Here is a 27,875-nt window from a genome sequence, read left to right as displayed (position 1 = left end):
AAGATAGTGCATAATTTGGAATACTTGCAAATGCAAGACTTGAGGAGATGAGCCTCCCAGCCTTACTAAGTAAACGCCCTTTCCAGGTTGCTAGCCGGGATTCAATTTTCTCAACCACCGGATTCCAAAGACTTGAGCAAATGCGGCCGTTGAATAATGGCATGCCAAGACAGGTTGTTGGTAAGTGACTTGTTATAGAGCCGAATATACTTGCCATCTCTGCAAGGAGCTCAAGGCTAACATTAAAACCCATGAGAGAGGTCTTTTCCCGATTGACTCTTTGACCAGAGGCTAACTCGAAGAGACCCAAAACCGCTTTGATCTTTCTGGCACCATCAATGTTACCGATTCCAAATATGATAGTATCATTTGCATACTGGAGGATGGGAATATTGAAAGCCTCTTGAATACTAGTAGGACAAAGCCACCCAAGATTGATCGCCGAGTAAAACATAGTAGAGGATTTGAAGAATGTCTGCCTACCAAAATTATTTTGTCTCCCTTCTCCATCGCCCTTCCAACTTTGTAGCAAAGGTTGAAGCTATGGAGTGTAATTTCCTTGGAGGGGCCTTCTAACAAATTTCGCTACCATGTAATTGATTGGGAGGATAGTGGTCAATGGACCAAATCCTTGCAAAGTTTGCTATGGAGGTGTGGAGCTGAAAATTCAGCACTTTATAGCAGGACAATTTGTAATAACTATCAGTACTGCTCATGAATCTTGGCTTCCCAATGATTCATTTTTTAGCATGCAACTCCAATTGTAGGCCTGTTTGTACAAGCAAGCATGGCTTTAAGTGTCGTTCATTTGGGATTCGGTTGGGCTCGACAATCTAGTTCTTTAATTATATTTGGGTGGACAATAGCCCTTTTTCTTGGATTTTCTTTCCATTTTCTAGAGTGCAATGGCTTCATGCATCAACGTTCATGAATCTAGTATCAGTGACAACTTGAACTTGAACATGAGAAGGAGTTTCACTAATGGTGCTTTATAGGTTAGCTTGCTGCTTAAGAAGCTTGAATCCGCTACCATGGGATTGAGAAAGATAAATGCTTCAGAATGCAAACCTGTCTGTTGGGTTGCTATGGATGCACACTATTGCTACTGGACTGTATTGTTTTTGGCTAGTGAAAGGGCTTTCAATAGCAAAACTTTATCTCTTAGTTGGTAACTGAAAAAGTGCTTCGTCATGTACTCCTTTGAATGGACCTTCTTGATGATGTTGGTGATCAGTTCAGTTCTATTATTAAATCCCTGTTTTTAATTTCTAGGGCCAACACATAAACCCAACACATAAACACATAAGCTTGAGCTCCGCTGAATTGGCTCAACGTTATGCTCTCTAGGGGCAACTGCAAGCTTTCGATCATCGCGATCTTGTACATTGGAAGCAAATGGCCCGGTTCAAGTGGCTTTCAGAGGGAGATGCCAGCACTAAATTTTTTCATGCCGTGGCCACTGCCAGTAGAAGAGCCAATCGTATCACATCGTTATGTGTCAATGGTGAGATTACCTTGGATAGAACCCTTATTTCTAACAATTTGGTGAGTTTTTTTGCAGATCTCTACACTAAAGGTTAGTCAGTTCTACGCTTCTTTCAACGGGTTAATCTTATGGCTATCCCTACTATTGAGCTCCCCTTCTCTAGCCGAGAAATTGAGAAAGCAACGATGGGGCTCCCTCTGGATTGTGCTCTGGGCCCGGACGGATTCAATGGTGAATTCTACCGTCACTACTGGCCCATCATTGGTGAAGACATTGCCAATATGGGTCATTCGTTCTACCATTGTGGCATTGCTTTCAAAAGTATAGGGGCTTCATTCATCGCCCTTATTCCCAAAAAAGATGTGGCAAAACTTCCTTCAGTATTTCGGCCTATCAATCTCACCACTAGCACTTATAAGATAATTGCGCATCTCCTTGCCAATCATCTTTGAGCGGTTCTTCCTATTGCTATCCACTAGGGGCAGAGTGTCTTTATCAATGGGAAGAACATCTTGAACTCAGCTATGGCTTGTCATGACCTTCTTCATCATTTCAAGACCTTGAAGCTTCCCAGATTTGTTCTCAAGCTAGATTTTGAAAAGGCGTTTGACAGAGTCAATTGGAAGCTTCTTGATATTCTTCTAGAAAGAATGGGATTTGGTGCTAAATAGAAGTTCTAGATTCAAATTTGTATCTCCTCAGCTAGTTGTATCCCCACAGCGGATACATCAGCTTTGATATTCCGATTCTTCAGTTTGCGAATGACACCATTTGCTTCGGTGTGGGCACTATGAATCAGATCAAGAAGTTGAGAGCTGTTCTTGGTCTATTTGAGTTGGCTTCGGGTCATAATATAAATTGGAGGAAACCCACTCTCCTGGGATACTACATTGATGGAGTTGAGCTTAGAGACATGGCTGATTTCCTGGGATGCACTCTAGAGAACATGCCAACTACATATTTGGGTCTTCCCCTTTTTGATTCTCGACCCACAACAGGGCTTTGGTCCCCTCTTATCAAGAAATTTAAGAAGTGACTTGCTATTTGACGGGGCAAACCCATATCCACTGCGGGTTGACTCACTCTATTAAAGTCTTGCTTGGCTGGTTTGCCAAATTACCTTCTGACTTTTATCAAGTGTTTGACCTTCATGTGTTCAAAGATTGATGCTATTTGCCTTCGCTTCCTATGGAGGGGTTAGAAGACATGTTCAAATATCGTTTGGTTAGTTGGAAGAAGATCTGTCAGCCTCAGGATAGGGTGGGCTTGGGCATAAGACCTAGAAAGGATATGAATAATGCCCTCCTATTTAAGTGGATTTGGAACTTTAATGCCAACCATAGAAATTTGTGGAGAAATATGGTGTGCTACTATCTTCAGATTTCAGGGCATTGGTGGAGAGAGGGAGGCGATCCTCGTTGTCCATCCTCCATATGGAAATCCGTTTATAAGGTGCTTCCAACCTTCGCGACCTCCTTCTATCCCGGAAATGGGAGGACTCTTGTTCTTGGCCAATGAGTGGTGCGTTCCCGACCCCTTTCTAAGGAATACCTGGGGATTTCCAAGATTGTTATGGACCTATCATACTGGGTAGTGGAATCTTGGAGTAATCATTCTTGGAGTATTCTCTTCCTCGGAGCCTGAATGATAAATTGATTTAGAAGCCTAACATCAGTGGTATATTCACAATCGCTTTAGTCTATTCCCACATCACGGAGGATGTTCCTGCCAGAGCACCAGGCGAATCTCACCTAGAGACTCTCAGCGCTTAACAAAATAAAATTCTTTATTTGGACAGCCATCAGAGAGCAAATCCTCACTGCTGACAACTTTCACCGTCTCGGATAGTACCTACCCCCTCTGTGGCATATGTGAGGAGTCAGTTCAACATGTTCTTCTGCACTGTGGCTTTTCGTGGAGAGTTTGGATGAAAGTTTTCCATGAAATTGGCATTCAAGTGGGCCTCCATCAAGATCTATTCGGCACTTTTTAGATAGTGTTGGGGACTCACCTGCCTAAAATTGGCAAGCTTCTGCTCTCTGCATGCCTTGCTCACATCCTTTGGTGTGTATGGCTCGAGAGGAATAACTGGAGATTCAATTCCAAGTTCAGCAATCTGGATAGTATGGTCTCTTGCGCTGTGGGTATGGTTTCCAACTGGCTCCACACCAGAAAGGAATTTGCTCCCCAGACTGGTGTCTCTCTTTGATAGAATTGGTGTCTTCTAGCCCATAAGGCAGGTCCTTAGAAGATTCTAATCATGGCAGAGTGGGAGCCTCCCCCTAGTGATTGCATTAAGCTAAACTTTCAACGGTAGAGCTCTGGGGTGTCCCGGACCGGTCGGTGGGGGGGGGGGGGGGACTAGTCTTTCCTTTCCTATGTTGGGCCAATAGTATTGTTGATTCCAACACTACGGAGGTGACTGCTCTTCATTTTGGTTTGAAGATTTTTAAAGATCGTCTTCAAGGGAGGCTGTTGATTGAGGGGCACTCTAAAGTGGTCATCAACTGGTGCTCAAGTTCAGCCTCCCCCCTTGGCTGCATTGGCTAATTATTTCGTCTATTGTAGATATTGTAACCTCAATTACTTGTACTTGGAATCACATTCCTAGGTCAGCCAATTCTTTGGCTGATAGGCTAGCTAAATATGGAACATCCCGGCAATCTCTCATTGTTTGGGACGGTTCCCCCTCCTTGTAATCTTGCTCACTTGAGCCTTTTAATGTAACTCAACACTATTTAAAAAAAAAAAAAAAAAAACTCTTTCCAGGCTTCTTTTATACTACCTATCCTTCCTTAAGGGGGGGGGGGGGGGGGGTTATTTAACAAACTTAAAATTTGAACTTCATCTTCATCTCCTGCTTCAAATTCATTTCAGTCATCTACATGAAATTCAACTTCAAACTTGGTGTTAGTGTGGACGAGTTTATGTGCACTGGAAAACAGTTTCCAGTGTTAGTGCCCCAAAATGAGAAAAATATAAAAAATAGGAGAATGAGTAACTTGTAATAGTATACTTAATTAGAACATAATTCTTAAACCCAAAATTAGGTAAAACAAACATGATTACTACACGAATAAGTAATTTAATGTATAATTAAAATATATTAATATACTAATTAATTAAATTAGATATTATATTATTTAATGATTGCAGTTTATTGTACATTAATACAGTAATTGTGTGAGCCAATTAATTGTGCACATGATTAATTATAAAAAATAAATAAATAAACAGGAAAAATTGATCAAATGCTATCTTTAACACACTATATTTTTACATATTATTGCATCGTCTAAAGGAAAAGCAGCACTAGAGGCGGTTGGGGCGGACGAAATTGCATTGGAGGAAAAACAACGGCTTAAAATAGGATTTGCAACTTTTTTTTTTTATAAAAAAAATCGCACGTGCAAAACTCTCGTGTGAACTGCACGTGCAAGTTTGCACGCTGTGCGGGACGGGGCATCGAGGGGGGAAAATAATTTTCCCCCTCAACTTAGGTATCCGGGGGGGTTCTGTGTGGTGTTGCCGAGAGCTGTGGCCGGCTGATCTGACAGTGGCAGCAGGTGGTGGTAGGGGGGTGACGACGACGGGAGAGGGTTTGGAGCAGCTGCTCTGGTTGGGGTACGACAAGGCGAGGGCGAGGTACGGGAGTTAACGGTGATGGGCGGCAAAGAAGGATTAGGTACGGCGGCGGCGAGAGGGAGTAGGGAAAAGCGAGAGGGGAGAAATTTTTTTTGGAAGAAGAGACGAGAGAAGAAGGTGACCGAGAGAGGGAAGAGTGCAAGAGAAACTGAAAAAAAAAATTTCGACGAGGGTTCGACGCGTCCCGCCCGCTTCATCCGGATGATTTGCAATATACTGCGGAATCCGGATTCCCGAAATTAAACCGTGGAGATGATTTTCGGATTCATCTGATTCATCAACATGAATCAAGCGTTGGTGCTCCACTAACGATGTCAGGAAATGAACTGAGTAATGTGGCTGAAGTTCATCTCTTGCATCAAGTTGACAAACGCCCCCCCCCCCCCCCCCCCCCCCCCCCCCTAAATGCCCCACAAATACGCTTAACAAGATAGAGGCTCTTGAGAGAAGAATTTTTTGCAAAGGCTCTACAAATGTATTCGCTGACATGTGCCTCCCAAAAAATGAAGGCAGGTTGGGCATTAGAAGATTTTTGCACTTTCAGGGAAGTGGATATGGCATTTCGGCTCTGAAAAAGGGGGGGCTCTTTGGCTAAAAATAATATCTACAGCGTAATGCTATGATGAACTGACAAGACACAGATAATAAGGATATATTTGTAATTATTTTATAAGTGGAGGGGTAGCTTAAGATTTAGAAAAAAAGGGCACTAGCCAAGAAGGCCCCTTCTCAATTAGGAGACCTCTTCCTTTTCCATTTGGAGAGTGCTCCTTATTGAATTAGAAGTTTCTTATCTTGTAGTTTCCTAGTTCATTTAGCATACTAGTATCCTTGTTTATTTATGTTTCCTAGTTTCACTACAATTGTATTATTTCATTTATAAAAGGAGAAGTGCATGGCTAGAGGAAGGATGATTGAAGATCATAAGTCTTTTCTTTTATTAGTTGATGGTTAGTATTATTTAGCTCCAAATTTATTCACCTCTCTTCTCTGGAATTTGTGCAAACCCTAATTCATTCTCTAAGATTCTGCATCAAGTGGTATCGTAGCAGTTTTTCGTTGGATTACACACCATCATTGTATGACTTCCATATTGCAAATTGTATATTTTTAGAAAGAGTTTTGAGTCTACTTTCTTATGCAATAAGAATTTTATCAATCTGATTTTTCTACAAAGAGAAATTGAATGAAGTAGCAAAGGTAAGACTGTAGGAAGGTTGTGAGCGGCAACAAAAAGCTGTAAACTTCGAATTGGTTCCTGCCATCAAGAATGCAGTTATATATATCAAATTATATCTTCAAAGAAAGATTGGTGAGTTTATTTCACACAAAAAACAGTTTCTCAATCTGATTTTTCTACAAAGGGAAATCAATGTTGGAAAAAACAAAGGTCTTGTTGAATGCTTGTTGTGAGCGGAAGACACAAATTCTAAGCTTACTTTTTAAGCCTTTTTCAAGCCAAGAATAGTGGTGAATCCAAGCTTGAGAGATGCTGTATCTGAATTGAAAAAGTTGGTGTAGGCTCGCTAGACAAGTAGGACTCTAGGCCCCCTTCCTTCCCCAAAGTTTGTGAAGAAGGCATCAGCTCATCCTTCTTCACTCATACTCATGCTCCCTCTTCCCTCCCCTCTAGTCACCTTAATTTCCAGCCCAGCTTGTCCACTAATCTTCCGTCACAGTCTTTGGCTGCACCCAACCTTATCTTCCATCTCCACTTCACCTGCCACTCAATCATACCACCGAGTTCCTTTCCCTTCTCACCACCTTCCTCCCCAGTGGACACTACTACCATCTTGTTACCAACCTAACACCCATGGAAACCATCCTCAGAATCCTCACACACGTCCATCTCTTTTCACTCACCAAACTTCCCTCACCTATCACATGCAACCTATTCCACAATTCCTGATGGGACTCTTACACTTTGTTTCACCTTTCCCCTATATTTTTTACACCATTACCATTGCTGTCACCCACCTTTCAATAGTACCCCTCCTCATCGCTTTCGCAAGTTTTCCAAACACTACTACACGCTTCTTCCATGCTATATACCCTCCTTTTCAACTTTCTCACTTAGGAGGCTCCTCTTCCCCAAATGATGGCACCCTCCAGGCTAAACTTGATTTTCCCCATATCAAAACAAAAGAAGACCAAAAGATTGTCTTGGAGGAAAACAAAGAGGGCTGGAAATCTCTTTGCATGCTGTCTATGGTATAGTGCAACCATGGATTGTGTCAAGTAGTGATGAACTTGAAGTGCAACAACTAAAAGCATGTTTCCACTTTCACCATAGGAGATGCAAGATGTGGTCATAACTTGTTTGCATAAGAAGGCTAACTACACTTTTGAAGAGATCATCCGGGTAGAGTGTCCCAAAACTCTTCTTACCAATCCCTAGTGCTGAGATGAGACAAGTTGAACACATTGTCATTCATGCCAAAGGTAGACTTCACCCAACCTGCCGACCAGCAAGTGTTCATGATCAACTCATCTCTTCAAAAAGTGCAGGCTCTGCTTGAGTTTTTCTGTAAGAAATCACTTCCTTCTCATTATTTGTTGTCTCTAACTTACCTGCCAATTGATCCTCCATAAGAAAAGGACATGTAAAAGGGAAGAAAATGAGGAAGAAAGAATGAAGAAAAGAGAGGATGAGGAGAGGAGAGAGTGCACAAGACGCACTTGTTGGAGGCCGAGAAAGCCGACCTCCCTCTTTTATTATCTCACTTAAGTGATTACGAGAATAAGTTTACAAAAATACCTCTCAAAGCTCTGACTTATATAACTTCATGTTCATGTATCATAATTCAACCAAATTTGAAACATAGGTTCCTAATAAGGCATATACTCTACTGATTACATCAGAAATATATACTGGTTACTATGAAATGACCAAAATACCCCTGTATATAACAACATACATCAAAGCCTTACTATAAATGTGGTTCTTGTAAGGAGGTGCAATGCTAAAACATTAATCATACGGGTATATTTGTGATTATTTTTTAAGTAGAGCTAATGAATTTATAAAAGGGCGTGAACCAAGAAGGCTCCCTTCTCAAATTAGGAGACCTCTCCCTTCTCCATTTGAAGAGTGTTTCTTGTTGAATTAGGAGTTTCTTAGGCTAGTAATTTCCTAGTTTATCTAACCTAGCAGTTTCCTGATTTATCTAGCCTAGTAGTTTCTTTGTTTATTTATCTAGTTAAATCCTTGTTTATTATGTTTCCTAGTTTCATTACAATTGTATTATTTCATCTATACAAGGAGAAGTGCACGGCTAGGGGAAGAATGATTGAAAACCCTCAGCCTTTGTTTGCTTAGTTGATAGTTAGATAGTATAATTTAGCTCCAAATTCGTCCACCTTTCTTTCTTATCCCAAATTCATGCAAACCCTAATTCATCCTCTAGGGTTCTGCATCCTGAACACTGTTGGCTACCTCTGATCCACCATAGTCCTTAAGCTCCCTCTGGCTGTTCAAATTGGATCCAGTTGGAATCTTAAATTCTGGTTAATTTGTTGGTTGAATGATTTTGCTGATGAATTCCCCTCCCTAATTGGAATTTCTCGTGATGGTAGTATACTGGCGGTCAATGTCAAATCTGAAATTGGCTAGCATCTAAATTTAAGAAGAAATTTGAATGAAGAAGTGGATTCTGAGGAAGTAGACCAATGTCCATTCTTAACTTTCACTATATCAGATGGGATGGGGTGGACAAAATTCTATGGAAGTGGAGTTGAGGAGGTCTGTACTGGGACCTCTACCTGAAATGCTAGAAGATTGATTATCACTGTTTTAAACCCTGCAACAGTCATGGTTTGGAACCAACCTCACAACAATCTCCTCCCTCTCCTGCCCCTCCCAAAACCGTTTTTTCTGGCTCACTGTTGACAATCTGAGTAAACAAGGCATCTTGGTTGTAAACTCCTGTAGGTTCTGTGGGGAAACGGATGAAGCGGCTGACCATCTCTTCATCTGATGCCAATTCTCCTCCTGAATCTAGCACAAGCTCCTCCATCTCTTCTAAATCTTGCATGTGCTTGCCCCCCAATTTCAGTCAATTGATCCTACAATGTGCTCCAACAAACTTCTTGCTCTTGGGAATATCCTGTCACGCACATCTCTGGTTGTTGCTCCCTTTTGTATTTGAGGGGAGAATAATAACAAATTGTTCAGATGATGAATCAGGAACTGCGGAGAAAGTTTTTGGCAGCTGCGCCCATCCTGATCCCTCATGGGCTTGCCAGCGTAAAGAATTCACTGTACATTTTCATTAGAGAAAATTGGCAATTTTTTGCAGCTCCACAATCAAAACAAGCTCTTCCAACTGCGTGGATCCCTCCTGATCTGAGGACTATTAAACTCAATTTCAATGGCAAATCCTTGGTGAACCCTAGGACCCATGGGATTTGGTGGATTATGTCATAAGAATAGTGGCCTCTCCCTTGGTTTAGGGGATTTTTGTCATGAGAATGGTGGCTCTGCTCTTCTGTTCTATGCTGGCATGTGAGGCTCCACCGACTTTATCACTGCTGAATTGTGTGCTGTCCTAAATGAGTTCATAATGGCTGCCACAGACTTCCATGCCCCCTTCATTGATCATTAGCTGGTGCAGCAGAGTGGCCAACCCTCTCTGGTGTTACTTGTGAAATTTGAGGAAATCTAGGACAATACACACACTCTTTCATTTACTTGGAATCAAGTCTCGTGATTGGCTAATGCAGCAGTGGATAAGCTTGCTAGAAAGGGAACTTCTCTGTCAGACAGTTGTAATTGAGTCCAATTAATGTCTTGTGGTTTCTGGATTACTTGTATTTTCTTTTTTCTTGACCCGCCCCCCTTCTGGGGGCTCTACTTCCTTTCGGCTTCTGTTTATAGAACAATTTTCTTTCACTTCTCAGAAAAAAAAATACTCTCCACAGGTATTTGTATGAGGAAGGAATATTAACCCAATGAGCGGTGCTACAACTTTATATATGGGTTGAAACCCCACTCTTAACCATCAACATAAAGGTAGGTGTTAAGTTGGGTCAAGGCCTATCCCAAAATGACTAGCCAACTTAGGAAACCTATTTTCCAACTAGTAAACTCAAGAACTTTGTACTCACTAACCCATGTGGGACTATTCCTTAACACTCTTCCTCACATGTAGACCCTCTTTTGTGGCTTTACAAGTGGATAATTTAGGTGTATGCTCTCTTTTGTGGCTCTACAAGTGGATAATTTAGGTGTAGACCCTCTTTTGTGGCTCTACAAGTGGATAATTTAGGTGTAGGCCCTCCTTTGTGGCTCTACAAGTGGACAATTTAGGTGTAGGCCCACATATGAGTACTTGTTCTGAGACCATGTTAAGTTGGGTCCAAAGCCCATCCCAAAATGACTAGTCAACTTAGGAAATCTATTTCCCAACTAATAAACTCAAGATTTTTATACTCACTAATCCATGTGGGACTATTCCTTAACAGTAGGCATAAAAGAAAAAAAAAAAAACTTTAACAACCACACTGACCAAAAGATTCATATTTTACAATATATGTGGTCTCCATAGGGTATACTATTTAGAAGAGAAAAAGAAGATTTGGAAATATCTTACTAGAATTGCTGGATTCTCACTGATAGTAAAAAATGAACTAGATTGGGTGTGGATGAGAGATTGAGTGTTGATGAGAAGGCTTGAAGAGAGAGAAATTGAGAAGAAACAGTTGCTGCAGGAAAGAGAAGAGAGAATAGGGTCAATGTACATCCCCTTTCATCCTATCACGAACTCAAATAAAAATTTACAATGACTATAATGCCCCTATCATGAACTCCATAATTACTGAATACTCTTTACCTATAATCATATTTCTCAAGACTGGCATTTGTTCATTATTGTTGTGCACTTGAAATTTTAGTTTCATGCAATGGTACTCAGCTAACATTCAAAATTTTTTATGATCATTTAGTGACTATTTACTATTTTGTATTAAAAGGTACTATCGAGCTTATTTGTTTCTCTGCAGGGACAAAATGGCAGTCACTTTGAGCCAAAGCCAGTGCCGCCCCCATTGCCAAATAAATGTGACTGGGAAATTGACCCTTCTGAGTTGGATTTCTCAAATTCATCGATAATTGGAAAGGTTGGTTCTTTATCATTTACTGATTTCATTCCATTAAAAATAAAAAGAACACAGAGACTATCTTATAAAACCAGCTTGGTCTTATGTCTTGGAGATCAGCCACTGATGCAATTACTCCCTAAAACAATGTATGCAGAAAATATATAGAAGAAGTACCTGAGCATTGTCTTTATTGTCTCAGGCAAAAACATGATAGTCTACCTATAGAATTTATTTGACACTTATTAGGAAGATAGAATGTTCTGAGCACCTACCTTGACATCTTCAAAGATGACTATTTGGAATCCGTTGGCTAGTGTGAGTACTGCATGGCCACAAGATGAGCTAACTTATCATAGATGAGCTAACTGCCCATATTGCAAATGTCACTTTGGTGTTGTTTTTGGATGATGTGTTAGAAAATCTACTCAGGGGTGTTTTGGTCATTTTACCTCAGTATATGCTACAGATTTCCATGTCATCTTGCTCTACATGTTTTGTTGTAATTTAGATATGTAGAATGGGAGATATTAGGAGTTAAGTGGTAAGTGTAAAAAAGGACATTTTTGTAATTGTGCTAATCCACTTATTAAAAAGAGAAGGGGGTCGAGCACGACTACTAACAAGAGTCTTTATTAGAGCTCTCTTTTCTCCTCTGTCTCTCTCTTCCCTCATTCTCTCTCTATTTTCTCTTCAATTTTTATTTTTTTTCATGTTATCAGAGTAGTACACAATATCTGGGAGATCTTATTTGTTATTGGCATACTTTATCGAAGTGTTCGGACTTCTAGAAGAGGGATCCCTCAAGCTTTGTGCCCGACTGGTTGGTAAAAGATCTATTTTTTCCCATTCTTTATCAGCTAAGGTTAATGGTTCTACTGCCTATTGAGCAGCTCTAAGGTATTCAATTGCCCTAGGGGGTTTAGTAGGCTCAAATTACCTATTTCTTGGAATGTGTCCTACCCTGTTTCAGTGCTTGTGTCCTACCCTAGGCTGACATCAACCATAATTGAGTGGGATTTGGGGTTAATTTCTTATAAATTTCTGTCATTGTGGTTATTTGAGATTTTTGAAGTGGGTCCCACATACTTGGTCCATGCATAGTGATTTGGGAAATGAAATTGTGGTTGGATTAGACATATTCTGCTGGTATGACTAATTCAGGTGAAGTTTACATTCCATCTAGAGAAGTTTGTAGTTTTGATGGCAAAGACAATTGTGATTACTTCAAAAAGACTATATGGACCGAACCATCTCAATTGGGCTAAATCTATCCGAATGTGCTTAAAAGCCAAGTGGAAGACCGGATATATTCGTGATGATCCTCCAATTCCTATGGATGATGATTGGGAAGCTGTGGACAATCAAGTTATGACTTGGACTGTCATAAATTCCAAGTTGAGCAATCAAGTTATGAATTGTGAAACTGCAATAGCCATGTGGGTGTGCTTAGAACCATTGTATGCACAAAAGAGTAACTTGTCTTGAGTGTATGAGTTGTACAAACTTCTTTGGTCGTAAGAGGGGCAATAGATTTTTAACCAAGTACTATAGTGAATGTTTGGGAGTTTGGTAGGAAATTAATGTGTATCATCCATTTACTAAGGATGGTGAGTTAAGGAAGCAACAAAATCAGCTGCTGGTAGCTAAATTTCTTGATGGCTTGGGTTCTGAATTTGATGAAATTAAATCTCAAGTACTTGCTTCAGATGATGTGCCTACACTATCTACCACTTTTAACAGAATTATGCGATCTGAGACTATCGTTGTACCCAAGGTGGCAAAGGAGTTAAAATGGTGGATGGCATTGCACTTAATACTTCATGACAATAGTGAAACATCGACTTAGGTGGTGATCACTGTTACACCAGGGGCTCTAGATGATATGCACCCATTACTGCAGCAACAACAAAAACTTGTGCAGCGTATGGGTCAACTTTCAATTGCTTCTTCTTTTGCATTTGTGGCTCATGCTTCTGCAACCTGCTGCCAGTCTGGCAAGTTCAAATATGTCTTCTCTTCATGTGCGCCATCTACCTGAATTTTTTACTCATGGGCTACTATTCATATGTCAGGTACATCGTCTTTATTCTTTTATCTAAAAGAGCCTTTTAATGTTAAACATGTTAATCTAGTTGATGGGGTTATTTCATATGTTCAAGGAGTTGGTACTGTTATTCCTGTGTCTTTTTTATCTCCTTAGTCTGCTCTACTAGTTTGTTGTTAGTTAGTCAATTAACTAAGTCGATAAATTGTTCTTTGACCTTCTATCCTATTAATTATGTGTTTCAAGATCTCAAGACTAAGAAGATGATTGGTTCTGCTCATAAGAGAGGTGGATTGTATTATTTGGAGAGCCAGATAATACTTTACATGTGTCGTACTTTGCAGTCTCACCTGTTCAATGACATTTGCGATTAGGTCTTCCATCTCCGACAAAATTGATTCAACTCTTTCCTGCGTTTCCTTCCAATCATTCATTTTAGTGTGAATTGTGTCAGCTAGGCAAGTGTCATCAAAATCCTTTTCCAATCTTGCATCACTTGACTAGTCAGTTGTTTGGAGTCTTTGGCTTGTAACTAGTTTGTTTGGTTATAGGTATTTCATTTGCTTTATTGATGATTTCAATAGGTGTACTTGGGTATGTCTCCTTTTAAGAGAAGTTTGAAGCTTTTGATGTATTTCAAACTTTTTACAATGAAATAATAAATTAGTTGTTGTTTTTGTTCGATTCTTACATACTGATAATGGTCTTGAGTTCAAATGAACCCCCCACCTCCGAGCCAAACCCCTCCCAGACCCAATTCGCTTCCTTCTCTGATAGCGACTCCTCCTCGTCTGTGACTAGCCAACCCATGCGCACCCCCTCTGGCGGCCCCCAGTTGGCTCGCCGCCTCCGTTGGCCACCTACTAGCGCCGACGCTGTACTGCTTCCCGTGCACCCACTCCTGGGGAATCTAGTGGCCCACCTCACCAGCCGGGGGATATGGTCCTTGGGGATTTTTGCTTCCCACCGCCGGATGACAAAAATCATCAGTTCTACATGGCCTTGCAGTCTGAGCGTGATCAATTCCGAAGAAACTTGGAGTCGCATAACCAAACTGGCTAGAAGAATGGGAGCGATCTACAACAATAACCTTACGGGAGACAAGCCCGCATCAGGAGTTAGCAAAAAAGGAAAGAAATGATAGTAGTCTCTTGGAATGTTCGAGGAATTGGATCCTTCTGACTCATATGTTCATGATCTTTGGGGTTGTAGTAACTTGGATTCGCTTGCTATTAATGCAAATGGATTTTCTGGTGGTCTTCTTCTGCTTTGGAACTCCTCCATGGTTGAGGTTTTGGATCATGTTATTGGTTCCTTCTCTATCAGAATCAAACTACGTGACAGATGCACCGGCTTGGCTGGCATTTACGGTCCCACCCGCAATCGGGAGCGCTGCTCCTTTTAGGATGAACTCGCTGAACTACTGCCTCATTGGCCCATCCCTTGGCTCCTTGCCGGGGACTTTAATGCGATACACTTTTGCAGCGAGAAATCCCCCTTGCTACCAGAATCTCCTCTACCATGAGGCACTTTGCCGATTTTGTTGGCAGCTTTGAATTGGAGGAAATTAACCTCTCTGGCAAGACCTACACTTGGTCAAACGAACATCGGCCTCCCTTCCTTTCAAAGCTTGATCGTTTCCTTGTCACCAATGACTGGCTCCGGCTCTATGGGAGCACCTGTAGTTTGGTTTTAAGCCGCACTGGCTTTGACCACTGGCCCATTCAGATTGGCACCAAACTTAATAAATGGCTGCCCCTTTCAGGTTTGACAATACTTGGTTGTTGGATAAGCACTTTGTCGATAATATCACCACTTGGTGGGGGGGCTCTTGGAGACCCTAATTATGATGGCTGGTCCCTCCCGCGTAAGCTGAAGCGCCTTAAAGAAAAGCTCAAGTCTTGGTCCTCGGATCATCGCCTCACTGCCACTTCTCACAAATCCTCTCTTCAGTCTCAGATTGCTGCCCTTGATTTGATTGAGGAACAAAGGTGCTTGACTCTGAATTCTCTAACCGCATCTCCATTCAATGCAATCTTCAAACTATTCTTCACATTGAATGGGTTCAATGGAAGCAAAGGGCCCAATTCAAGTAGTTGGCCGAGGGCGATGCCAACACAAAGTCTTTTCATGCTATCGCCTCGGTCCGCCGAAGGACTAACTGAGTTACTTCCTTGTTTATCGACAAAAGTTACCTCGGATAAGGCCTCTATTACTGATGCTCTTCTTAGTTTTTTACAGATCTTTACAGGGAGTTGTGCCACCACCGTCCCCGCCTTTCTTGTCTCCACTTCACCTCGATATCTCCCACCTTGGTGGTTTTCATTGAGCTTCCCTTCTTGGATCTGGAGGTTGAAAATGCGATCTTGGGTCTTTCTTGAGATAAAGCCCCGGTGCCTGACAAGTATAATGGGGAATTCTACAAATCTTGTTGGCCCACTCTGAGACCGAATATCATTTCCCTGGTCCACAGCTCATATGACCATGGTAAGAGTGTTGGTGCCTCCCTTATTTCTCTGGTGCCAAAGAAAGCTAATGCTGAGCGCCCCCATGACTTTAGATCGATCAACCTTGCCTCAAGTCTATATAAGAGTGCTTGCGTTCTAGCTCACCACCTCAAGTTTGTTCTTCCCGCCATCATCCAATGGGGCCAGAGTGCCTTTATTAGAGGCTGCGACATTCTTGACTATGCTATGGCCACACACGAGATTGTTGATCATTTCATCAAGTTGGGGCTCCTGCGGTTTGTCCTCAAGCTTGACCTTGAAAAGACTTTTGACTGGGTGACCAACCTTCTGGACGACATTATGTAGCATATGGGTTTTAAGGACAAATGGAGATTCTAGATTCACTGTTGTATCTCCTCGACTTCTCTCTTTGCTCAATGGCACAATCTACGGCTTCTTTCGGGGCTCTCGTGGCATTAGGCAAGGAGATCCTCTCTCCCTAATCCTCTTCATTATTGCTGAATACCTGTCATCTATGTTCTACTCTACCCGTAGTATTGGTTGGCTAGAGGCCATTTCAAACCAGAGTTGTTTTGATATCCCCCTGCTTCAGTTTGCAGACGACACTATTTGCTTTGGTGCTAACACACTCGATCCGATCCACAATATTAATGTCCTTCTTGCCTATTTGAGATCACTTTTGGTCAGAAGGTCAACTGGGAGAAGACGACTATCATGGGGTACCATATTGACCATCCCCTTCTTCAACTCATGGCAGGCACTTTGGGTTGCTTGGTTGCGGTTACTCCCTCTTCGTACTTGGGCCTTCCTCTTATTGATTGTCGGCCTTAGATGGGATTATGGGCCCCGGTCATCGAATGGCTTGAGTGCTAGCTCTCTACTTGGAAGGGAAGGATGTTCTTTAAAGGGTAGATTGAATCTCCTCAACTCGTGCCTTGCGGGTATTCCCAATTACTTCCTCTCGTTCCTGCCCTGCCCTGCCTTGCCTCTATCTACTGGCGCATTGTCATGATCAAGAGACATTTCTTGTGGTGTAGCACAAGCAATGAGTTCCATTACCATCTCTTTAGCTAGGATGATGTTTGCATGTCGAAGTCTTTGGGCGGGCTGGGGATCAGATGCACCAAGGAGATGAGTTACACCCTATTACTTAAGTGGTTCTGGAAGCTCAACTCCCCCTCGGGGACTTCTTGGAAACCAATGGTGGCCTCCAAGGTGTGGTGTCATGGGGATAGATGGATTACCGATGGCAGCAGTTGTCGCCTCTCCTATGTGGAAAGCCATGTTCCATCTACTCCCCACATTCTGCGTTGCCATCTGATTCTTTGTTGGTAATAGCTCCAACTTATAGTTTTGGACAGACTGGTAGTCGAGGGATGAGTTACACCCTATTACTTAAGTGGTTCTGGAAGCTCAACTCCCCCTCGGGGACTTCTTGGAAACCAATGGTGGCCTCCAAGGTGTGGTGTCATGGGGATAGATGGATTACCGATGGCAGCAGTTGTCGCCTCTCCTATGTGGAAAGCCATGTTCCATCTACTCCCCACATTCTGCGTTGCCATCTGATTCTTTGTTGGTAATAGCTCCAACTTATAGTTTTGGACAGACTGGTAGTCGAGGGATGACTCTCTTGCCTGATCCTACCCACCGCTTCTCCAACTCACCACCTGCCGTGATCTCTGTCTTTGATGCTTGGGGAAATGGCTCCTGGGATCTTCGCCTGAGGTGCGACCTCACTGATGAGGAGGCCATTTCAATTTGTGGCTTGATTGACGGGCTTAGTAGGGTTAAGATTCGCCCCAGTTAGCCGACCGGATGATCTAGCTGCCTGATGACAGCGGGTGTTTCTCGGTATCTTCGGCTTACTGTCATCTTATGGATTGGACCCGGCATCCTGCCCCTCACTTGGCCGCCATTGCTTGCTGTCTCTTGGCTCCTCCAAGGTGAATTTTTTTCCCTGGAGTACCTGCTGCAACAAGATCCTCACTGCTAACAACCTTATTAGGCGTGGCAAATCTGTTGTTGATCCCCTCTGCCCCTTTTGCGGGCTGGTGGTTGAGACTATCAACCGCCTTCTCCTTCACTGTGCCTTCGTTTGGCAGGTTTGGACTTCTATGATGGACAACATAGGCCTCAATTTCTGCATCCCCTTTGACCTGAGCACCATGTGTTGTTACACCCTTGAGGTTCTCCTTCCCAGTCTCGACAACCTCTTGCTAGCTACCTGCATTGCTTACATCCCTTGGTCCCTTTGGAAGGAGAGGAACTCTAGACGGTTTAATTGTGTTTTTTGTTCCATTGTTGAGGTGATTTGTATTGCTACGGGCCTCATCTCTACTTGGATCCATACCCGAAAAGAATTTACTTGTCTCTCATGTGCTCGTACCCGCATCAACTAGAAGATTATTGCTCAAATGTCCATTCCTTCTGCGCCCTGCCGGGTGGCTGTTTGGGCACCTCCTCCCATCGGTTACTTTAAGCTTAACTTTAACGGCAACACCTTTGGGAATCCGGGTTTGGTAGGATTTGGTGGGGTGATTTTTTTATCCTGGTGGCTCAACTATTATATCTTATCTGGTCCTATCAGTGTTTTGGACTTGACTACTGTTAAGCTCTCAGGCCTTCACATATTTCAGGATCGCTTTAGATGTCCGCTTATTGTGGAAGGAGACTCTAAAGCTGTCATTGGATGGTGCTCCACTGTCACTAACAACTTTTTCTTGATATTATGGATATTGTATATTCTATTACTTATACTTGTTCTCATGTACTCAGATCAGCCAATTCGGTTGCTGATTTGTGTGCTAAATTTGGACCCTCCCTTCAATCTCTTGTTGTTAGGAGGTGCTTCCCTTGATGTATTTTCTTGCTTTGCTTTGAAATAAAATCATCACCGTTTAAAAAATAAATAATGGTCTTGAGTTCATGAATTAAAAATTTTGATTTTTTTTTTCAAAGTCAAGGAATTATTGATCTTGTGTATTCACTCCTTAACAAAATGTAGTTGAAAGCAAAAATTGTTTTTTGTCACAGAATGATGTTTCATATGAATGTACCTGTCATGTTGGGGTAGTGTTGTTCTTACTGTTTGTTTTCTCATTAAAAAGATGCACTTTTTTGTCTTTGAGGATAAAATCCCCATCCAAGTTTTGCTTCCTTCTGCTCAGTTGTTTCTTGCGTTGCCTCGTGTTTTTGGTTGTGTTTGTTTTGCTCATGTGTTTAGTCAATCCAGAGAAATTATCCTCATATGCAATCATATGCATCTTCTTGGGTATTGTCGCACACAAAAATGATACAAATGTTTTTGCCCATATACGAGAAAAATGTTTGTATCTACTGATGTTACATTTTTTGAGTATACTCCCTTCTTTATGTCATTGTTTTCAAGTGTTGTCCCTTCTTTTTCTATTGGTACCGAATCTGTTATTCCTCTCCAAGTAGATGATTGTCCTTGACCTTCACCGAATGTTATTGTTCAGAAACCAGTGCAAGTATATCATTGATGGCGAGTGCCCTCTCCTCAGCCTAAAATTTCCTTTCTCATGCCAGCCCATGACCACTTACATTTTCCCATTGCTCTTTGGTTATCCGTTGTCACAATTTGTTTCTTTCGATTTCTGGTCTGACAAATATAGAAGGTTTGAGTAGGATGCTCGTTTTTCTCCATAGTAGAAGCATGTCATGGATGTTGAAATGGTGGCATTGTTAGATCGGGGAACTTGGTAGTTATGTGACTTACCCCCTAGAGTAACTGTTGTTGGGCGTATAAAGTCGATGCTTCCATTGACAAGTTCAAGGCTAGGTTGGTAGCCAAGGGATACACACAAACATATGACATTGATGTTTGAGACATTCTCCCTGGTTGCCAGGTTATCTTTTGTCCGAATTTTAGTCTGTATTGTTGTGAATCAAGGGTGGTCATTATGCCAACTTGATATAAAAAATATTTTCTTGTATGGTGATTTGGAATAAGAAGTTTATATGGAGCGACCTCTAGGGTATGTTGCTCAAGGGGAGACACATAAAGCGTGTAGACTCAAGAGAGCAATAAATGGCTTAAAACAGAGTCCACAGGCATGGTTTTAAAAATTCAGCCAAGTTTGATGTCAATGGGGTTCTCTAGAAGTCATTGTGACCATTCACTGTTTGTCTTGAAGCAGTCATCTGGTATTGTAGTGTTATTGGTATATGTGGATGATATTATATTGTTTGTTAGTGATGTGATTGGTATTGAAGAGGTCAAATACCACCTAGCCTAACAATTTTAAACTAAGGACCTTGGTTTACTAAAATATTTTATGGGCATTGAAGTGGCAAGAAGTAAGGAAGGCCTTGTACTAACACAAAGGAAGTATGTAACAAATATGTTACATGAGTATGGTCTATTGGGAGCCAAACTTTATTGATACCCCAATGGAAGTTGGAAATGATGTCCACGATGATCAAAGTGTTGAACTCAAGGATAAGACTATGTACCAAAGATTGGTTGGCAAGCTCATATATGCTATAGTAACTCGAACAGATATCTCCTTTGTGGTTAGTGTGGTGAGTCAATTTATAGAATGCACATGCAAAATTCATTTGGAAGTTGCACATAGAATTTTAAAATATTTGAAAGGATCACTTTGAAAAGGTCTCTTCTTTAGACCTAGTGATCACCTAAAAATTGAAGCCTTTTTTTATGCTGACTATGTTGGTTCCAAACTAGACAAAAAGTTTACTACTGCATGTTGTGTGTTTTTGGTTGGAAACTTGATAAGTTGGAAAAGTAAGAAACAAAATGTTGTAGCTCGGTTCAGTGCTGAAGTAGAATATAGAGCAATGGCTCACACTGTCAATGAATTGATCTGGGTGAGGTTTGTGACACAAGAGTTGGGATTTTGTCAGAATGAACCCATGACTATGTATTGTGACAATCAAATAACAATATTTATTGCTAGAAATTCAGTGTTTCATGAGAGGACAAAACACAGAGATGTGGATTGTCATTTTATTCAGGATGCAATTATGAGGAAGGAAGTAGTTACCCTATATGTTCGTTTTGGGGATCAGCTTGGATATGTATTCACTAAGGCTTTGAGAAAAACTTGAATTTATGATATTCTGCAATAAGTTGGGTTCTATAGACATATGCTCCAACTTGAGGGGGGGGGGGGGGGGGGGGGGGTTGTAAAAAATCTAATCAGGGGTATTCAACAGATGGCCATGTCATTTTGCTTTACATTTTTTGTTATGTCTATAATTTAAATTTCATGTATTTAGATATGTGGAATGGGATATATAAGGAGTTAATTGGTTTAAGTGTAAAAAGGGGCATTTTTGTAGTTGTGCTAATCCACTTATTAAATAGAGAAGAGGGTCGAGCACGACCACCGACGCCTTATCAGAGTTCTCTTCTCTTCAATCTTACTTTTTCTATATGTTATTGATTGAAAAAAAAATTAAGATGTTATGTTTGGAAGATTATGAATAGGTGGCAGGTCTTAGAGTTTCATAGTTAGGACATCTTCGAAAGCTTGGCAGGTAAAACTTGAGTAGAGAATGTGAAGAAAACATGAGTCAAATGCCAATTGAGGGATAAGAATCTTTCCATCAGCTAGATTTGGATTCAAGAGAAATGAGGTCACTTTCTCAATAAGTGGAGACAGGGTCCTGGAATATTGTGTTAGTCATACAAGTTGAAAATGGGTAAAATAAAAGATTTTTTGCTGTCTTTTTACGGAGGTCTAATCAGGGGTATTCAACAGATGGCCATGTCATTTTGTTTTACATTTTTTGTTATGTCTATAATTTAAATTTCATGTATTTAGATATGTGGAATGGGATATATAAGGAGTTAATTGGTTAAGTGTAAAAAGGGGCATTTTTGTAGTTGTGCTAATCCACTTATTAAATAGAGAAGAGGGTCGAGCACGACCACCGACGCTTTATCAGAGTTCTCTTCTCTTCAATCTTACTTTTTCTGTATGTTATTGATTGAAAAAAAATTAAGATGTTATGTTTGGAAGATTATGAATAGGTGGCAGGTCTTAGAGTTTCATAGTTAGGACATCTTCGAAAGCTTGGCAGGTAAAACTTGAGTAGAGAATGTGAAGAAAACATGAGTCAAATGCCAATTGAGGGATAAGAATCTTTCCATCAGCTAGATTTGGATTCAAGAGAAATGAGGTCACTTTCTCAATAAGTGGAGACAGGGTCCTGGAATATTGTGTTAGTCATACAAGTTGAAATGGGTAAAATAAAAGATTTTTTGCTGTCTTTTTACGGAGGTCTGCAAATCCCTTTCGCTTTGGAAAAGAAAAGAAGGCTGCCAACTTGAAAATGTTAACATCAATGCTTGGTGAAATTAGGAAAGACAACATTCAGGTCCAAATGCACTCAAACTTGCTTAGGTTCTACTGTGCTCTCTATGTTTCAGCAGGCGGCAGATCAGACACAACAGCTATGCAACCTGGAGAGAACCATTTGGCCAATGCTTGATCAATATGCGACTGCAAGAGATCTAGGAAGCCCTGGATGTTAGATGAAGAAAAAGTAGACTGAAGGCAGCACCCAAGCTGCTGGTGACCATTTGAATATTATCAAAGAAAAAGAAAAGTAGACTAAGACAATCTGAACTCAATAGAGAGTTCATGAGCTCAATACAGACCCTTTTTTAGCATGGAAGGCTGCTAGAGATCTAGGAAGCCCTGGATGTTAGAAAAAGTAGACTGAAGGCAGCACCCAAGCTGCTGGTGACCATTTGAATATTATCAGGAGAGTTTCTCATCTATGCGTTAACAAAAAAAAAAAAAGTAGACTAAGACAATCTGAAGTCAATAGAGAGTTCATGAGCTCAATGCAGACCCTTTTTTAGCATGGAAATCAGTTATTTCCAGCAAATGCTTCCTATGGAAGGTTCATCATCTTGACTACAGATAGTTCTGGGCCTAACTATGGTGCATGTTTCATTGAATGAAGACTTTGAGCTACTGCATTCTACTCTGAATCATGGAAGAAAAGCGTCTTCCACAGCAGTTCAATAATGATATATTCGTGAATACTCATGATTTTAGCTTGGAAGAAGATATTGGAGCATACTTCAAAGTAGCACAATGAGGAAATAGAAGAGAGTTGTTTGAGATGATTTGGTCATGTTTAAAGGGCAAAGGAGTGATGCACCAATCAGTAAGATCTTATCATTGTAATGGGACCCTGGACATATTTTCGAAACACATGAATAGAAGTAATGAGGAACACTCAACGATCTGCAGGTTGATGATTTGATTTTCTAAAGACAAAGGCCAAATGGAGGAGGAAGCATAATTAACTCATTGTAATTGGGATAAAGTCAGGATGATGATGTACTAATTTTTTTTAATTTTTTTTTTTGTGAGCTGAGTTATTTATTTACAGTTTTTTTTTTTTAAATAGAACTAATTTTTTGGTGAAGCGAGAAAATATTTATTGTAATGCTCCTCAAAAGTGTTAGGAATGTTCCTGCTCCTTACCTTTGACCTTCTAAATACAGGGGTCGTTTGGCGAGATCTTGAAAGCCTATTGGCGTGGAACACCAGTTGCAGTCAAGCGTATTCTTCCTTCTCTTTCAGATGACAGATTAGTGATGTAAGTGATTCTTCCTTATGCATCTTCGAATGAGTAATATTTTCTACTCAAGTTGAAGGAATTATCAGTTGCCGCTTCTTTTTTCTCAATTATATTTTCTACTGGACCCAAGTGTAACTAGAGGTGGGGTCAAAACCATATTCCCCCCCTTTTTTGAGTTTCATTATGGTAGGAGTTCCTTGACTTTATAGAGTCCTTTTTTTTTAGATAAGAAGGTCTTACAATAGATCCAATACCAATGCTCTCCCACTTTCCTTTTTTAGTCTTTGAACTTGAAACCCCAGGCTCACAAACAGGTTTGTACGGCTTTCAGCATGCTATGTGTTATTTTTGCAGCTTTTACGGAGGACCATTGTTCTAGTCTGAGGCCTTTAGTTCAACATTTAAAAAGAGAAAAAAAAAGAGAAGATCCTTAGTTTAGTAGGAAACTTTAGTTTAATTTATTGGGGATTTAAATTATCCTTCAAGAGTCATTTTCTTTGTCTCCTTTCATGTACAACATCTATCCATTATATCTAGGCAGATTGTTTACTACAAAAGCTTCATTTCTAATTGTGAAGATGGGTCCAAGGCCATCCCAAAATGACTAGCGAACTTAGGAAACCTCTTTCCCAACTAATAAACCCAAGATCTTTGTAATCACTAATCTATGTGGGACTATTCTTTAACACTCCCCCTCAAGTGTAGGCCCTCATTTGTGGCTCTACAAGTGGATAATTTAGGCATAGGCCATCTTCTGTAGCTCTACAAGTAGATAATTTAGGTGTAGATCCTCTTTTGTGACTCTACAAGTGGATAATTTAGGTGTAGGCCCTCTTTTGTGGTTCTACAAGTAGATAATTTAGGTGTAGATCCTCTTTTTGTGGCTCTACAAGTGGTGGACAATTTTAGGTGTAGGCCCTCTTTTTGTGGCTCTACAAGTGGTGGACAATTTTAGGTGTAGGCCCTCTTTTGTGGCTCTACAAGTGGATAATTTAGGTGTAGGCCCTCATATGAGTAACTGCTCTGATACCATGTGAAGTTGGGTCCAAGGCCCATCCCAATAAGACTAGCCAACTTAGGAAGCCTCTTTCCCAACTAATAAACTCAAAATCTTTGTAGACACTAATCCATGTGAGACTATTCGTTAACACTAATAGTTGTTATTTAGTTTCCTGGAACCATTGGCATAAATTTTTGAAAAGTGACTGGCCATATCTATGCAAGATAAAAATCCAATAAAAAACAAAAATCAGAAAACATGATTACTTTAGGCACACATTTGCCAACTCTCTTGTCAAATACTGGTTTCTCCTTCAACACCTTGTGGCAGGAGTCTCCATTTCTCTACCCTTGAAAGTTGGCTGTTTTTATTTTCTTGTTTTCCTGTACTTGCTTATGTATTTTTTCATTTTCTTTTATTGGCCTTTGACTCAATGATCAGAGGGGTGGGGGGGGGGGGGGGGTCTCACCGGCTTATAGGGTTCAACATTCAATTGAAAAATCTTTGATTTGCCCTTGGGTTGTTCTTAATAAAATTATCACCTTGAAAAAGAAGAATTAAAAAATACATCTATGTCATGGGTTACTTTGAACCAGGGTTGCCAGTATGGCGGATACTTATGGATTTTTGGGGTACCTGATATACGGGGGGGGGGGGGGGGGGGGTATCAACCTGATATATATTGGAATCTGGGGTATAGATACTCATCAGTGATATGATACGGCAATGCTGCTTTGACCTGCTAATACAAAAGATTGCTCCTGCAGGTCTTGCAAAAATGATAAACATGTTTTTTAATGACAAAAATGTTAAATATGCTATGAACTGAAGTAGGGCCTCAAAGTGGGGTACCATTGTGTTTGATATTTGAGCGTTTTTAAGGAGAACATTATATCTTTGCTATGCTTTTAGAAAATATTGGAAGAATGTTATATTTGCAAGACTTTTTTACTTTTATTTATTATATTTGTAACTCCCTAGGTCTTTGTCACTATTGACAATTAGACATGCGTTGCTTTTTTTTTTTTTTCAATTCTTTTCCGTCATTTTCACTTAACATTAATTTTGGTCATATAAACACCATATCTGATTCCCTTAACCAGTATTTTAGTATAGATGGCATTACACTACCCATGTTGTGTTGTTAGAGATGTTTGAGCTATAACAAGTGTCCTAGAAGTCTGATGCTGTGATTTGATTAATGTGCAGCCAAGATTTTCGACATGAGGTCAACTTACTAGTGAAGCTGCGGCACCCCAATATTGTCCAATTTCTTGGAGCAGTAACAGAAAAGAAACCTCTGATGTTAGTCACTGAATACTTACGTGGGGTAATTATGGTTGATGACATCATCTGACATTAAATCTTTTGCCTCTGAGTTATGGACTTTGTCTTGAAGTTACCCAAGAGCCATGCTGAAGGTACGAAATGGAACTTCTAATTAAAGATTAATATTGATATTTGCCATAACAGGGTGATCTCCATCAATTCCTCAAGGAAAAGGGTTCACTTAGTCCATCTACAGCAGTGAACTTTGCACTAGACATTGCCAGGTTTGTACTGGGAGACAATCATTGATCGTGAATTTCTGAGTCCTGTTTCATATTTTTGTGCTTCTTGAATGTAGGGGCATGGCATATCTGCACAATGAGCCCAATGTTATAATTCACCGGGACTTAAAACCTAGGTACGTATGAACGGTCATTTAAATGCACTATTCACACTCAAAAAAGGTTACCAATTGATAAATGCTTGGGCCTCATCTTCTTGAGTTTGGTCGTGAGCCAATACAGTGATTCAACTTGGCAAAGCAAGTTCAACAGGGGGCCAAAGACTTGTTTAATGATGTTGCTGAGAATTTCTGAACTTTTTTAGGAATGTTCTTTTGGTCAACTCTAATGCGGACCATCTAAAGGTTGGCGACTTTGGATTAAGCAAGCTCATCAAAGTACAAAATTCCCATGATGTTTACAAAATGACTGGAGAGACTGGAAGTTGTGAGTTCATTCTTCTTTGTACAACAAATGAGGCACTTAGTACGTTTAACTGATATCTGCTTTCTGATGTAACCACAGACCGATACATGGCTCCAGAAGTCTTCAAACATCGAAGATATGATAAAAAAGTTGATGTCTTCTCTTTTGCTATGATATTATATGAGGTACTTCATACTCAAAAAATACATATGAGTTAGCATTGTCTCTAGCTGCCCGCTTCTTTGGAGTGTGCAGGACTGATAAATACCTCTAGTTTTCAAGGGCTGATTTCATCTTTACACTTACAAGACTAAGCAACTCCACTAGAAGTGGCTCTGACTGATTTTCCTTGTTGCCTCTGAGTTAACATTTACATGACCTGTTTACTAGATGCTAGAAGGAGATCCCCCATTAGTAAACTATGAACCTTATGAGGCTGCTAAATATGTAGCCGAGGGACACAGACCTATTTTCCGAGCAAAAGGATACATCCCTGAGCTGAGAGAGTAAGTCAATTGTTCCAAAATCTTATCGCTTGAAGTGCTTGTTTCCATTTGGGTTTGTATAGCTTGTAGGCTTGGTGCGAAACAAAATGGATATACTTAGTTATTTGATTCATCCTTGCTTCCTAAATTTCAGTTAATAAAATTAAAAAAGTTCTCTACAGTGGGAGCATTTCAATTTTCTTTATTAGTACCACAACGCTTACTGGCTGATCGTTGGTATTTAGAAGTTCTTTTTGCTAGTTGGAGTTTGAGAAAACTTTAGAAATTTCAGACATGATGATGCACGTTACTAACTTTCAAGCACTGGGTCTTCAGGTTGACAGAGTTCTGTTGGGCCGAGGATATGAACCAGAGGCCATCATTCCTGGAGATTCTGAAAAGACTTGAGAAGATCAAAGAGAGCTTACCAGCAGATCATCATTGGAGCATCTTTTCCCAGTAGCTGAGCTGTGAAATGAGCCTGCCTGTAGATACAGTTTATTCAACTGCCTTCAACAATTGTTAGGTTCATAGAGCACTGGTGAGTAGCGAGAATGGAGATCCTTGTCATGACAGACGTGATTAGTGGCTCTCGAATGTTGAGAGAAATGGTTCTATTTCTCGTGGTTTTTAAGCATTGATTACTTGAATCTATGAATCGAGACAAGGTGCTTGTGATTCATATGAACATTTGCCATGTTCAATGTAAAAGAAATATTTGTCTTTTGTCGACCTTAGTTACAAGCAAGAGCATGCACAAAAGCTTCAATATTTGTATTTTCTTTCTGACTCATATGTTTGGAAAAGTTTTTTGATGTTCGGTGAATGTGTTATCTTGGAATTTGGTTAAATCATGCGTCAAAGTACATTTCGTGTCACCTGCTGATGTATGTTTACGAACACTCTAGAATCCCAATTTCTTCATTTTAGAAATCCTTTCAAACCCAAATTTCTATCTTAAATTTTAAGTAAACTATGCGATAACCTCTTTGAACTATTTTAAAGAGAGGTTTGCATCTCCGACTTTCTTCTTAATTACTGTCATCTATGTCTCAGCAAACTCTGAAAATCTCTAGGACCTGTTC

General features: G+C 40.5%; 1 protein-coding gene across 1 annotated transcript in view; it reads left to right on the top strand.

The window, feature by feature from the left end:
* LOC137936626 (serine/threonine-protein kinase VIK) overlaps nucleotides 1-27,633 on the top strand; it is a 31,325-nt gene extending 3,692 nt beyond the window's left edge. Inside the window, exons 3-11 of the mRNA XM_068781417.1 lie at nucleotides 11,132-11,248; nucleotides 23,253-23,347; nucleotides 25,539-25,659; nucleotides 25,803-25,882; nucleotides 25,957-26,016; nucleotides 26,205-26,326; nucleotides 26,405-26,490; nucleotides 26,696-26,811; nucleotides 27,127-27,633. Of these exons, the coding sequence (XP_068637518.1) occupies nucleotides 11,132-11,248; nucleotides 23,253-23,347; nucleotides 25,539-25,659; nucleotides 25,803-25,882; nucleotides 25,957-26,016; nucleotides 26,205-26,326; nucleotides 26,405-26,490; nucleotides 26,696-26,811; nucleotides 27,127-27,253 (924 nt within the window). The 3' untranslated portion in view covers nucleotides 27,254-27,633. The remainder of the gene's footprint in view (nucleotides 1-11,131; nucleotides 11,249-23,252; nucleotides 23,348-25,538; nucleotides 25,660-25,802; nucleotides 25,883-25,956; nucleotides 26,017-26,204; nucleotides 26,327-26,404; nucleotides 26,491-26,695; nucleotides 26,812-27,126) is intronic.
* The last annotated feature ends 242 nt before the right edge of the window (nucleotides 27,634-27,875 follow it).

The sequence above is a fragment of the Aristolochia californica genome, unplaced genomic scaffold, assembly GCF_029961685.1.
Source record: "Aristolochia californica isolate CCGP_79_NKW_82.1479 unplaced genomic scaffold, dmAriCali1.0.hap1 SCAF_7, whole genome shotgun sequence".
Classification (NCBI taxonomy): Eukaryota; Viridiplantae; Streptophyta; class Magnoliopsida; order Piperales; family Aristolochiaceae; genus Aristolochia; species Aristolochia californica.
The sequence above is the reverse complement of the archived record's forward strand: the minus strand, read 5'-3'. Positions and strand labels throughout refer to the sequence as shown.